Here is a 13,443-nt window from a genome sequence, read left to right on the forward strand (position 1 = left end):
TTGAGTGTGCAGTCTGAGGTTCCAGTTGTGCAGCTAGATCTCCACGGGTGAACCCCTGTATCTTCAGGGAGCCCAGTGGGGGCTCCATGCCGACACAGGGAACTGTATTCACAGATCCAGTTGCGGGAGTGGGGCCTTGGAGCTGGGTGTGCATAGTGACTGTATTCAAATAAAATGTTGCGTGCTCTGAGGCTTTGGATTCCCTGAGCCCACTATGTTCTGTAGTGTGCAGCTTCTTCCCATGGCAGCTTTCATTGAATTGGAGCAGCAGGTCCCCCACTCACCAGTCTGACAGCTTCAAATCACATGACCCCTGTGACCTTGTAGAATAGAAAGTTGCAGAACATGTGACATTTACATTGAATGCTATTGATTGGAAATTCAAATAAATGTGGGGGTGGAAGGGAGAGGGATGGCTTGCCTGGGTGCAGGTTGGTTCCAGAGCAGCCCTGAGTAAGAGAGACCCTCTAGGCAAAGTTTAACTTGGCCATCTGAACCAGCTCACATGCTTTTAGTGTTCGAGATATATGAGAAGAGATGTATATTGCTGAATGAAAGGGGAGAAAAGTGGAGAGTTATGTAAATGTAGTCCCCGTCTTTCCAATTTACTTAAGTATTTTCACTGAGTGCTTGATTCGTGGCAAGTTTGAAAATCTAAAAGTAAGCCATCTTTGAGTAATGAGCTCTAAAACTAGTCTTAACATTTGTTAAAATGCTTGTCAGACAATCTCAAGTGACCATACAGAGTTTTGCAAAACTTAATAAAAAAATCCACTTTTGGCTTGCAAATAAGCCTGTGAATTGGGGTGGGGTGGGGGAGAAACAGAGGAAGAAGGTTATTTTTGACTTGAAAATACAGGCTTAGGAAAATACCATCTGTCAGAAATAGCACCAAATGCACAGGGACTTTGTGCTATCAATGCTTGTCTGGCTACACAGTTATCCATCAGTTGTAGTAAGGAGAAGGTGAAAGAAGATAAACCAAAGCGGCCTATTGACTGTTGGTGGTTTTTGAAAACCTAGCTTGTTACATGGGTCTGGCTCTAATCCTTTTTTTCTGGCTGCTACATCTTATTAACATTTTCCTATGTAAAGAATTGCTGTGCTTGCAGGGGAGATGTAGCCCATGGGAAGAGAAGACCATTATCTTTATTAAGATGTGGTCCATATTGTGAAAAAGTTTGAGAACTTTGGTACAGGTAATCTACTTGCTTGTGTTAATTTGGAAATAGTCCCCCATTTATGTAGAGAGGGCCCCATTCCTTGAAGAAAACTACAATGACGGCAGTTTTCTGCTGCTTTTGTTTTCCCTTTGACACTCAGATCATAATATTCCAGGTTAGAAAGACCAGGGGGCAGAAGATCTAAGTGAGACCTGTGAGGTCTCATTGACAAAAACATCTTGTTTGGCTTGGTTGTTTTTGTTTTTGTTTTTTTTTTTAATGTAATATAGATTAACATATATGGCTAAAAGGAGGAGTAGAATCTCTGTGACCCTCTTTGTGCTATTATATTTTCTTAGCACAAACTGTAGAGGAGTTATTGACCACACCTGTAAAACTGGGGTAACACTTAGCAAGGCTGAGGGCTTGTCTAAACAGTGTTGTTCACAAATATCTATTGTGTTTTAAATTCATGACCTAACTTAATCCAAACTAACCTTCAAGTGTAGGCAAGCCCGAAATGCAGTGGTGATAAGCCACCAATTTCTAAGATCCGGGAAAACTGAATTTATGTATATTGAATTCTACTCATAAAATTAGAATGAAGGACAGTGAAATCTGCAGCACAGGTGATGACTCAGAAATAGCTTTCTGGTGTGACTCAGTGGCCAAGAGGTTACACCTCCAGTTACAGAGGGAAATGGAGTGTGCTGGATGATGTTCATGTCCGCCCTCTCACTGGGTAATTTATTGAATCTTGTGTCAGCTAAAATAGCTGCTGAGAATATCTAGTCTGTACAGCAGAACTAAGGAAAGCTGTTAAAATTTGATGTGTAGCTTGCTCAAGCTTATTCAAGAATAACGTGCAAGTAAAAAGTGATTTGAACTAAATCTTCTGACACACTTTTTTATTAGGAGCATTTTCCTTGAAGCTCAGGGAAGGCCCAAGGGACATAGTGGAGCCCTGTTTCCACTAAAACATTGCACAGAAGCTCCCAACAGCTTGCTTGTTCATTCCTGTGGAGAGGACCACAGCCCTGATTGGGAATGCCTTGCAACAGACTACACTGCTGGATTATTTTGTAATGCGCAGTCAGAGTTGGATACTTATGTTAGAAAAGACAGATGTTTAAGTACTGAGCTAGGTTATGTTTTGAAGGAAACTAGTAGAATGGATCCTATATATGCCTGCAACCTCTAGATTGGATGCCTCAGTATAGCTCCCATTGTTTCCCATGATTTATCGTGTGACATGGATAAAAGAACATTGTCTCACCTTTTCCCCACTCTGCAGACTCTTTGCTTAAAAAAAAAAAAAAAAAAGACCTTTGCATGTTTGAGTCTAAAAAAGGAGCAATTTTTAGAACCTTCAGAAGGGACTGATTGTCTTTGAGAGGGATATTTAGTATCTATGTTAATTTAATCCTAGGCTTCTCAGTGCACCACCAAAAAACATGTACTCTGGAGAGAAGGGACTTCTTTGTTATTAACAAACTTGGAAATTCCAGAAGGATATTCAGCCTCCTGCTTCAGGGTTTAAACCAGTCTCATATTGTTAGAGACTAGGTTGAGACCTGTGTTGGGAAAGGGCAGATTATACCACATCTGCCTGTTGCAGGGTTCTTATACCTTCCTCTGAAGCAGCAGATACTGGCCCCTGTCAGAGACAGGGTACTGGGTTAGATGGAACTTGGGTCTGATCAAGTTTGGTAATTCTTGTGTTTTGGTTCAATCCTGAGCTTTTCCTCATTGATGTAGTAATTTTTCATAGCTTGCTGATTTCATCAAAGCACTGTGGTCTAGTGGGTAGAGCACAGGATTGAGACTTAGGAGAGAGACCTGCGTTCTGTTCCTGACTCTATTAATAGGCCAACTGGGTGATATTGGCAACTCATTTCCCCACTCTATGCCTCAGTTTCCCCATTTGTAAAACGGAATTGATACTGAGCACCTTTATAAAGTGCTTCGAGATCGACTGATGAAATGCATTTATATAAGAGCTAGGTGGTATTTATTATTAATGTGATCAATAGAGCTCTTACCAGAGCTCAGACCAGCTGCTCAACATGTATGCATGTTACCATAACATTAGAATTGTGAAGTGATCCATCCTGTATTACTGTATCTTACATTATTTTAAACCAGAAAAAAACAAACCGCAATGCATGTGATTTCTGTGTGTTTTCTGTTTCTCACCAGCTACTCTGACCTATGATACTCTCAGGTTTGAGTATGAAGACTTCCCTGAGACCAAAGAGCCTGTTTGGATACTGGGGAGAACATACAGTGTATTCACAGGTAATTCACTCACGTGCTAGTACTTACGCAGTGCTTTTCAGGGCTTGAGGGCTTTACATACATCTAACCATCCCATGTAGTGTTTTGAACTCTTACGTCATCTCAGCTTTTTCTAAGTAGCATCCTGAAGAAGTGCAGCCCTGCTTGCTAGATTATAGGCATTCTGCTTACAGTACATGCAGTTGTGTGTTCCCCTGCATGTTGTCAGGATAGCCTTTCTTGCTGCCTTCAGACACGCCTGCTGCATTTTTAGAGAAAATTGTCTTTTTTTTTTTTTGGCTACAGGGGTTGTAGAACATCCTCTCCTCCCGCTCTCCTGGCTGGAGATACAGGGTCGTGATGCTTAAAGCTAGGGAAGACTAACACTGGAAAGGAGAGACTGAAGTAGTAAAGACTGCTTTCCCCAAACATGGCTCTGTTTTTTCTTCACAGGCCTCTCCTGCCCTGTAGGCGGGATCTTTGACTGGTCCATCCTTCATGCAATAGTCCCCTGCTCCTATCAAGCCAGACACTTTCATCAGTGAAAGTTATTAAGTGATGGGGATTTAGGTAGGGTTGGTGCCTTTCTCAGGGATGTTACATGTGTGTTTACTTTTGAAAATTCTTCAGAGAAAGAGGAGATCCTGTTGGATGTGACATCTCGGCTTTGGTTCACATACAGAAAGAACTTTCCTGCCATTGGTAAGTAGCACAGATACAGTTAGCAAAATAACTATACTGTAAAGGAGTCTGGCTTGTCTCTTAGAGCCTGACCCAATGGGAACATTCCATTGACCTCAGTAGGCTTTAGATCTGGAACGTGTTCAGGGTGCCATCTTGTGAGAAATAAGCATCTGTAGTGCAGTGGAGTGGCAGTAAAGTACTGGAGTGCTTTCAGAAAACATCATTTTAAAGAGATACCTGAATTGTGAACAACAACCTAGTGCAGTGCTAAGGTAACTTCCCAAGGTGTGAGGAGAGCACCTGCCAAAGCCACCGCACTTAGCACCTATCCCTGGCCTCTTATTAACATTTGATTACATCTTGGGCAGTGGGATGTGGAGGAAGTGTACTACTTTGCCATAAGAGGGAAGTGGAAGGCCCAGTGGTTAGGGTGCTAGCTTGGGACTCGGGAGATACAGGTTCAATTCCTTGTTCTTCCATAGATCCCCTGTGTTTCCTTGATCACCTCAGCGGCACTCTGCCTCAGTTCCCTACCTGTACAATGTTGAGAATATCACTGCTCTGCCTTACCGGGGTATTGTGAGGATAATGCCATTAATGACTGAGGTGCTCAGATACTCCATTAACAGGGGCCAGATAAACGCCACAGAGAAGAGGTGCTGAAGAGCACAAACTGGAGACTAGCCCTTAGAGAGGAAGGATGTTGCCTCTCATTTCTTCTATGTGGAAAACTTTATACTCCCAGGCATCTTTAGCTGTGATGGGCATTCTGAAAGCCGCCTGCTGTTGTGAAATATGCTGTGCTTTTTCTCTTGGTGGGCTTTTCTTTCCCGATAGTTCTGAGTATCCCGGAATCTTCTTTGTCCATAAATTTCCTTTTGGTCTCATCCTCTTGACCAAGTAGGACTGGATAGGACTCCTATAAAATGTATGAATATTTTTCTAAATTAATTTTTTTCAAGTAAGGCTTTTATTAAGGCATGAAGGGAATATCTGAAACTAGAACAACTATGCTAGAAAAACTACAGAAAACTGAACAATGTATCCTTTCTGGAGAAACAATGTTTAAAATAAATATGCTATCGCACTTCCTGTCTCTGGTCCAGGTGATCACATACAACTTGTAGAGCTCCTGTTAAAAATATTAGTTCTCAATGTTCTTGTTTTTCTCTGGGGTCATAAACAACATGCTATCTGCATGCTGGACTCTTCTAATTATTGCTGGGCCAGCAGGCCCCACTGAACACTAAAACTATTTAAAAAATAGTCTCAGCTGGCTAAAAGCTCTGGAATAATTAAGTTATATTAAAAACAGAGGTGGCCCCAGAAGATTCTACAAAACCCTCTATGTGCTTAGGCACTTCTTAGCAGTTTGGAAAAACATTCAACACCCTAGGCAATGCCAAATTGGTGTCTTGAGCCCCTTTTGTGAGGCAACCCTGCAGTGTTGCTTCTAAATGGTAATCCAGACTTTTCCAGAAAGGGCAGGTAGCTAACGTTAATTTTGTAGGTGATCTTTCTGAATCAAATTATCTTAAATCCTTCTAATAACTGAACCAGTTTTCTTTTCTTCATAAGCAGGGTGGATTTGATTTAAATCACTAGTCAGGAAGACTTGATTTAATCATGGATTTCTACATAAAAGTGCATTCTTGTTGGTTGTTATAACCTTAATGCATATTCTTCACAACTCAGAGATAGATGCAGGTTTCATTTTTAGAAGGTACACACTATACATCTTTAAAGTGATTTATTTTTGAAAACTTTTTCAGATTAATTTTACAGCTATATCAGAAAATAAATGATTGGTTATTTTATTTACCAAAGGTACACCTCTATCCCGATATAACATGACCTGTTATAACACGAATTCGAATATAATGCGGTAAAGCAGCGCTCCGGGGGGCTGGGGCTGCGCGCTCCAGCAGATCAAAGCAAGTTCAATACAACATGGTTTCACCTATAACGCGGTGAGATTTTTTTGGCTCCCGAGAACAGCGTTATATCGAGGTAGAGATGTAATTGAAACAGATATTTATCAAGTTATTGGGAGGTTAACTATCTCCAATTCAACAAGTTAATCATCAATATTTTTGGAGGATTTTCTTGCCATGCTATATTAGGAGGAGAACATCATCAAACAGATATTTAAATTGTTTTATTTAACTAAAACAACATCGTTATGTATTCTGGTTTTTTTCTTCAACAGCAAACATATAATTTAACAAAACAAGCATATGAAATTTTGAATTTAGTTAAACATTCAAGTTTTTAAAATCAGGTTTGTTTTTGTTAAAATTGTTTCTAACTAAAATAGTTAAATTTATTCATTTATTTTTAAATATTTCGTCGACACTGTCAGCCAGGTCAACATGAGAAGCTTAAAATATTGGCTTCTGTAGCTAACTCAGTCATCTTCGCCTTCATTTTCCTGTTCATTCATAATTTGGAAAAGAGAAACTAGCTTTCCTGCTTTTTCAGGTCCCAAACGATTTCTCAATTTGGAATGAATTAGTCCAATTGGAAAAAAATATTGTTTCTACACTGGCAGAAGAAGCTACTGCTGTTAAAAGTGAGAGTATCACTTCAACAATCTCTGAATCCAAATGCTTAAATCACTGGTATGACTTTCTTAAAACATCATCAGCAAACATTTTTTTGAATGGTTCACCCTTAGCTCTGAAGTTTATTATAGTTGGTATTATGGAGGGATGTTTGGATGTCCATGCCATAGCCAACTCCTCTTCTCCAGCAGTTAAGGTTTGACCCTGGTACCGAGTATTGAGACTGTTTTCAAGAAAATGAGCTGGAGATAGTGTTTGTCCCATTCGTTTATTTTTTTTAAAATGCTTGTAATTTAATTCTGTCATTGCATATTTCTCTTTTTAAGATCTTACTCAGTTCCTTCCACATTTCAACAGCATCAGCAATAAAACAGCTATTTCCCTGCATTTTGTTCAAGGCTACAGAAATAGGCTTCAGGGTACTCAGCATGTGTTCAACATTTCTCTTAAGCCCAGTGTTGAGAACTTTGGCTGTGACAGTGCCATCTATTTTTTTTCACGATATTGTTCACAAACTGTCATCAGATTAGGCCAGTTCTTGATATAGTGCTCAAAACAGTCCTCTACTGAGTTCCATCACGTGTCTTGTGGGAGAGAGTTAGCTTGGTTCCTCCCACTTTTTTCAGAGCAGCTGCTGCAAAGTGGTTGTTACGGAAGTATTTTGCAGCTTCAACATTTATTTCTGGAACACTGAAGTCTTTGGCCAGGAGGTGCATCAAATGAGCACTGCAACCGTATGTTTGTTAGCTTGAGACTCTCTTCTAATAATTTTTTTTCTCATCTTGGATACATTTTCAGCGTTGTCTGTGACCAAGCTGCGTACTAGACATTTGAATTTTTTTCCGCAGTTTGTTATAGCTTTTACTGATACTGCTTGCAAGTATTCTGCTGTGTGTGCATTTCCTGATGTATCAATTGTTTCTGTAAGGAGACATTCCCTTCTTCTGTTGTCACACAAGCGCACACAACAGGATCATTGTGGATATTGCTCCACCCATCCACACTCAGGTTAATAATTTCACCCTCTAGACCTTTTGCACACTGCTCAATTTCTCTTTCATACACTTTATCCAGCAATTTGCCAATGACATCTGCTCTGGGTGGACAGTATCCTGGTCTTAATGACTGAGAACCCACACTTCATTAACATGGTTCAGTCATATGGAAAAGAGTTTGTTGCATAAACCAGGCAATTTTTTTCATCAATTACCTCTTTTTGTAATCTGCTGGTTTTATCACAAATTTATCTATGGTGGTTTCTGGATGATTTTTTTTTTTTTTCCGTTTTGCTACAGGTGATGTACTAAAAAAGAACAGGAGTACTTGTGGCACCTTAGAGACTAACAAATTTATTTGAGCATAAGCTTTCGTGGATATGTGCCATACATGATGTGACTGAAACACTATCATTGGCAGATAACTCTGAAATTATAGAAAATGATGGTGCTCTTGAAGGTGGATAGTCTTCAGAATTCTGTATGTTGAGGATGGATTCTCCTAAACAAAATAAGTCAATGCAGTTATTTAATTATTATTACCATATTGCTCATTTAGTATTGCTCATTGCATTCACAGTCAGTACTACTTTAAAGGTGAAATTGTAAAAGGAAGATCTACCTATTTCAGCTATTTATTTTTTATTGCAACTGCATCTAAAATGATGTTACTCTATGGTACTAACTATATATTTTTTGCTCAAACATGAGAATTCAAGAATAGTCCATAAGGAAGAAGACAGGCAGTCCTTAAGACAGAAGTATGAAATAAAAAAGTTGACCAACCTGAAGATCCTGCATGTTCAGACATGTTGCTTTCATCATCTTCAACTCAGCTTCCTCCTGAGAAGGAACACTTCTCATGATGTTGTTTCATTCAGGCAGCCAGGCCTTGTTTCATTCAGGCAGCCAGGCCTTGCATTTCTTTGTTGCACTGTCTGCATTTTGCACACATGCCTGTCTTACCCACAGGAAGAGGAACTTCATTAAAATATTACCAAACTGGGTCTCTTTTACAGCCTGCTGCCATTATAGGTTTTCCCTTCTAGTGAGAGAATGGTATGGTAGATCTCAAATCAATGAAGGCTACACTCAAAGAGCTCAAGACTTCTGGAATATGCTGCTCAAACAGTTTCACTTTTTTCTACTGCCTGCTCCTCCCTTCTCACATTTATCTCCAGACTTCTTCTCCTTGTCCAGATCTATTCCGCCACCCAATAATCTTCTATTCGTTGAATTTTTTGAAATTTTGCACTTTTAGAGAAAGGTAAGGGATTCACTCTATGTACCCAAATTTGCAGAGGGACAATAGGGTTGAGGTCTGTTATTTCTCACCTCTATATATTATTTATTTAAAACATTTTTGCTGTTGATAAGCATGTTATCTCTGGAGACACAAATCCACAGTTTGAGAACTGCAAAACTAAGCATCTCTGATATCTTCTAGAGTGAGCACTGAGTCCCATTGGATAGATAGAAAGATTAACCTAAATCTATACAAAAGCCCCTGGAACCCTATAAAATTGGTCCCTAATCTGTGAACTATTTGAACTCATTGACAAAACTTTTATTAAACATTACATGAATATTGTCTCATACTATAGAATTAGAATTTATAATCTCTATTCCATGATGAGATATCTTTAAGCTATAACATAATTATAATTAAGATCAGATTTTTTTGATAAAATGCTTTTTGAGGGAAAAACCTATTTTTTTAAAAGAAATAATTAATTTTTATCCACCCTGTTAATAAGTTCTTATCAATCCCTACAAATACAGTATTGGGTTATTTCCACTTCATAGAGAGTTGAATACTCCAAATTTTACTGGTAGATAGAATAATTAATGCTTGATGCACTTGCTGTAATTAAATTTGTTTCTCCTGGAAATAAGGCAACTATTGATACAATAGATTAAAAAAAAAACCCCAAAGATGTATGTAGGAGACTTTCTCCCATTGCTGGAAGAATTCCTATGTTTAACACAAAATTAAGTAATACAAAATAGAAAATAAAACATCTGTATGATTTGTATTGTACTCAAACTGAAGCAAAGAGCTGAGATAAAAGCTAGAGATGGAATAAAGAAATTTGAATCTTAAAGCATCTACCATGGAATTGTGAATACCACACTAGGAATATGTGCAAACGGGATGAACTGTAGTGATAGAATGAAAATTCTCCTCTGGATCAAAGGCTAGTTTTCATGGGTTCTCTACCTGAAGATGATTCTGTTTTCTTCTTGTGTAATTTTATATATAAAAATGGGATGGAAATCAGAGAGGGTCCTAATAGTGTGCAGATGGAATTATACATCTGTGCCCTTCCGATGGAATAGTGATTTATTGACTCAGAAATAAGACTTCTCAAAACATCTGGAATTTTGAGCTAGAAACAATGGTACAGAATAGTCTACTCTTCCAATTCTTTAAAGTCAGTTATTTAATGGGATTTGAAACATTCCTTAACACTTACTGTAGACACAATTTAATACAGGCTAGCTGGTTGCATTGAAGCTTAGATTGATTCCTGGAGGTTAACATTGACTGAGTACAGAGGTTAATCCCTTCCACTTCTATGTCTACACTAGGGAAAAGGTTGAGGTTAGATCAGGGTTAGCTAATGTTTTAGCAAGTCTCAATCTGATCTCAACCTCTCTATGTAAATTAAACAAACCTTAGATGAACTTAATTTGTTCCCCTGAATGCAGTGTAGTTGTAGCGGTGTCAGTCCCAAGATATTAGAGACACAAGGGGTGTGAGGTAATATCTGTTATTGGACCAACTTCTGTTGCAGGGAAAGAGACAAGCTTTTGAGCCACACAGAGCTCTTTTGCAGTCTGGGAAAAGTATTCCACGTGTCGCAGCTAAATGCAAGGTGGAACAGATCATTTAGTGTAAGTAGTTAGCACATTCTAAGGGACCATTTTAAAGTAGAGTGCCCCATAACACCTCTGCAGTCATAGGACAAAAAGAGGGGGTTAGTGGGTTACAGATTGTTGTAATAAATTATAAATCCAGTTTGTCCGTTCAGTCTGTGATTTTTAGTGTTTAGCAGAGTAATGAATTTAAGATCCCAGGCTCATCTTTTGCAAGTGTTTGTGCAGGTTTCCTTTGAGGATGAGGACTGATAGGTCAGATATAGAATGATTGATTGCATTGTGAAAAGAAGGGCTTTGGAGCTTTGCTCCAGCTCCAAGCAAAAACTGCAGCTCCACTGCTCCAGAGCTGCTCTGGGCTCCGCTCCAAAGCCCTGGTGAAAAGTGTTCACTCACAGGTGATAAGGGGTTTTGTCTTATCATTTCCCTGTGTGAGTTCATTCAAGAGCGTAGTGATTGGTTTCACCCACATAGTGATGGTTGGGGCATTTAGTGCACTGAATGAGGTATACCAAATGTTCATAGACTCTAGGACTGGAAGGGACCTCGAGAGGTCATCGAGTCCAGTCCCCTGCCCTCATGGAAGGACCAAATACTGTCTAGACCATCCCTGATAGACATTTATCTAACCTACTCTTAAATATTTCCAGAGATGGAGATTCCACAACCTCCCTAGGCAATTTATTCCAGTGTTTAATGACCCTGACAGGAATTTTTTCCTAATGTCCAACCTAAACATCTCTTCCTGCAGTTTAAGCCCATTGCTTCTTGCTCTATCCTTAGAGGCTAAGGTGAACAAGTTTTCTCCCTCCTCCTGATGACGCCCTTTTAGATACCTGAAAATTACTATCATGTCCCCTCTCAGTCTTCTCTTTTCCAAACTAAATAAACCCAATTTTTCAACTTTCCTAGGTAGGTCATGTTCTCAAAACCTTTAATCATTCTTGTTGCTCTTCTCTGGACCCTCCACATCTTTCTTGAAATGCGGTGCCCAGAACTGGACACAATACTCCAGTTGAGGCCTAACCAGTGCAGAGTAGCGCGAAAGAATGAGTTCTCGTGTCTTGCTCACAACGTACCTGTTAATGCATCTCAGAATCATGTTTGCTATTTTTGCAACAGTATCACACTGTTGACTCATATTTAGCTTGTGGTCCACTATAACCCCTAGATCCCTTTCTGCCGTATTCCCTCCTAGACAGTCTCTTCCCATTCTGTATGTTTGAAACTGATTGTTCCTTCCTAAGTGCTCCACTTTGCATTTGTCTTTATCAAACTTCATCCGGTTTACCTCAGACCTTTTCTCTAATTTGTCCAGATCCTTTTGAATTATGACCCTGTCCTCCAAAGCAGTTGCAGTCCCTCCCAGTTTGGTATCATCTGCAAACTTAATAAGCGTAATTTCTATGCCAACATCTAAGTTGTTGATGAAGATATTGAACAGAGCTGGTCCCAAAACAGACCCCATGCGGAACCCCACTTGTTATACCTTTCCAGCAGGATTGGGAACCATTAATAACTACTCTCTGACTACGGTTATCCAGCCAGTTATGCACCCACCTTATAGTAGCCCCATCTAAATTGTATTTGCCTAGTTTATCGACAAGAACATCATGCAAGACCATATCAAATGCCTTACTAAAGTCTAGGTATACCACATCCACCGCTTCTCCCTTATCCACAAGACTCGTTATCCTATCAAAGAAAGCTATTGGATTGGTTTGACATGATTTGTTCTTTACAAATCCATGCTGGCTATTCCCTATCACCTTACCACCTTCCAAGTGTTTGCAGATGATTTCATAGACTCATAGACTCTAGGACTGGAAGGGACCTCGAGAGGTCATCGAGTCCAGTCCCCTGCCCTCATGGCAGGACCAAATACTGTCTAGACCATCCCTAATAGACATTTATCTAACCTACTCTTAAATAACTCCAGAGATGGAGATTCCGCAACTTCCCTAGGCAATCTATTCCAGTGTTTAACTACCCTGACAGGAACTTTTTCCTAATGTCCAACCTAAATCTCCCTTGCTGCAGTTTAAGCCCATTGCTTCTTGTTCTATCCTTAGAGGCTAAGGTGAACAAGTTTTCTCCCTCCTCCTGATGACACCCTTTTAGATACCTGAAAACTGCTATCATGTCCCCTCTCAGTCTTCTCTTTTCCAAACTAAACAAACCCAATTCCTTCAGCCTTCCTTCATAGGTCATGTTCTCAAGACCTTTAATCATTCTTGTTGCTCTTCTCTGGACCCTCTCCAATTTCTCCACATCTTTCTTGAAATGCGGTGCCCAGAACTGGACACAATACTCCACTTGAGGCCTAACCAGCACAGAGTAGAGCAAAAGAATGACTTCTCGTGTCTTGTTTACAACACACCTGTTAATGCATCCCAGAATCACATTTGCTTTTTTTGCAACAGTATCACACTGTTGACTCATATTAAGCTTGTGGTCTACTATGACCCCTAGATCTCTTTCTGCCATACTCCTTCCTAGACAGTCTCTTCCCATTCTGTATGTGTGAAACTGATTGTTCCTTCCTAAGTGGAGCAGTTTGCATTTATCTTTATTGAACTTCATCCTGTTTACCTCAGACCATTTCTCCAATTTGTCCAGATCATTTTGAATTTTGACCCTGTCCTCCAAAGCAGTTGCAATCCCTCCCAGTTTGGTATCGTTTGGTAATTTCCTTATTTACTTGCTCCATTATCTTCCCTGGCACCGAAGTTAAACTAATTGGTCTGTAGTTTCCTGGGTTGTTTTTATTTCCCTTTTTATAGATGGGCACTATATTTGCCCTTTTCCAGTCTCCTGGAAACTCTCCTGTCTCCCATGACTTTCCAAAGATAATAGCTAGAGGCTCAGATACCTCCTCTA

General features: G+C 39.6%; 1 protein-coding gene across 3 annotated transcripts in view; it reads left to right on the top strand.

Moving 5' to 3' along the window:
• ATG4B (autophagy related 4B cysteine peptidase) overlaps window positions 1–13,443 on the top strand; it is a 46,998-nt gene that overhangs the window by 13,276 nt on the left and 20,279 nt on the right. For all 3 annotated transcript variants that reach the window (XM_050965612.1, XM_050965611.1, XM_050965610.1), the window contains exons 2-3: window positions 3,363–3,461; window positions 4,071–4,142. In XM_050965612.1, coding sequence (XP_050821569.1) covers window positions 3,363–3,461; window positions 4,071–4,142 — 171 coding nt within the window. The remainder of the gene's footprint in view (window positions 1–3,362; window positions 3,462–4,070; window positions 4,143–13,443) is intronic.

Source organism: Gopherus flavomarginatus, chromosome 8 (genome assembly GCF_025201925.1).
Source record: "Gopherus flavomarginatus isolate rGopFla2 chromosome 8, rGopFla2.mat.asm, whole genome shotgun sequence".
Classification (NCBI taxonomy): Eukaryota; Metazoa; Chordata; order Testudines; family Testudinidae; genus Gopherus; species Gopherus flavomarginatus.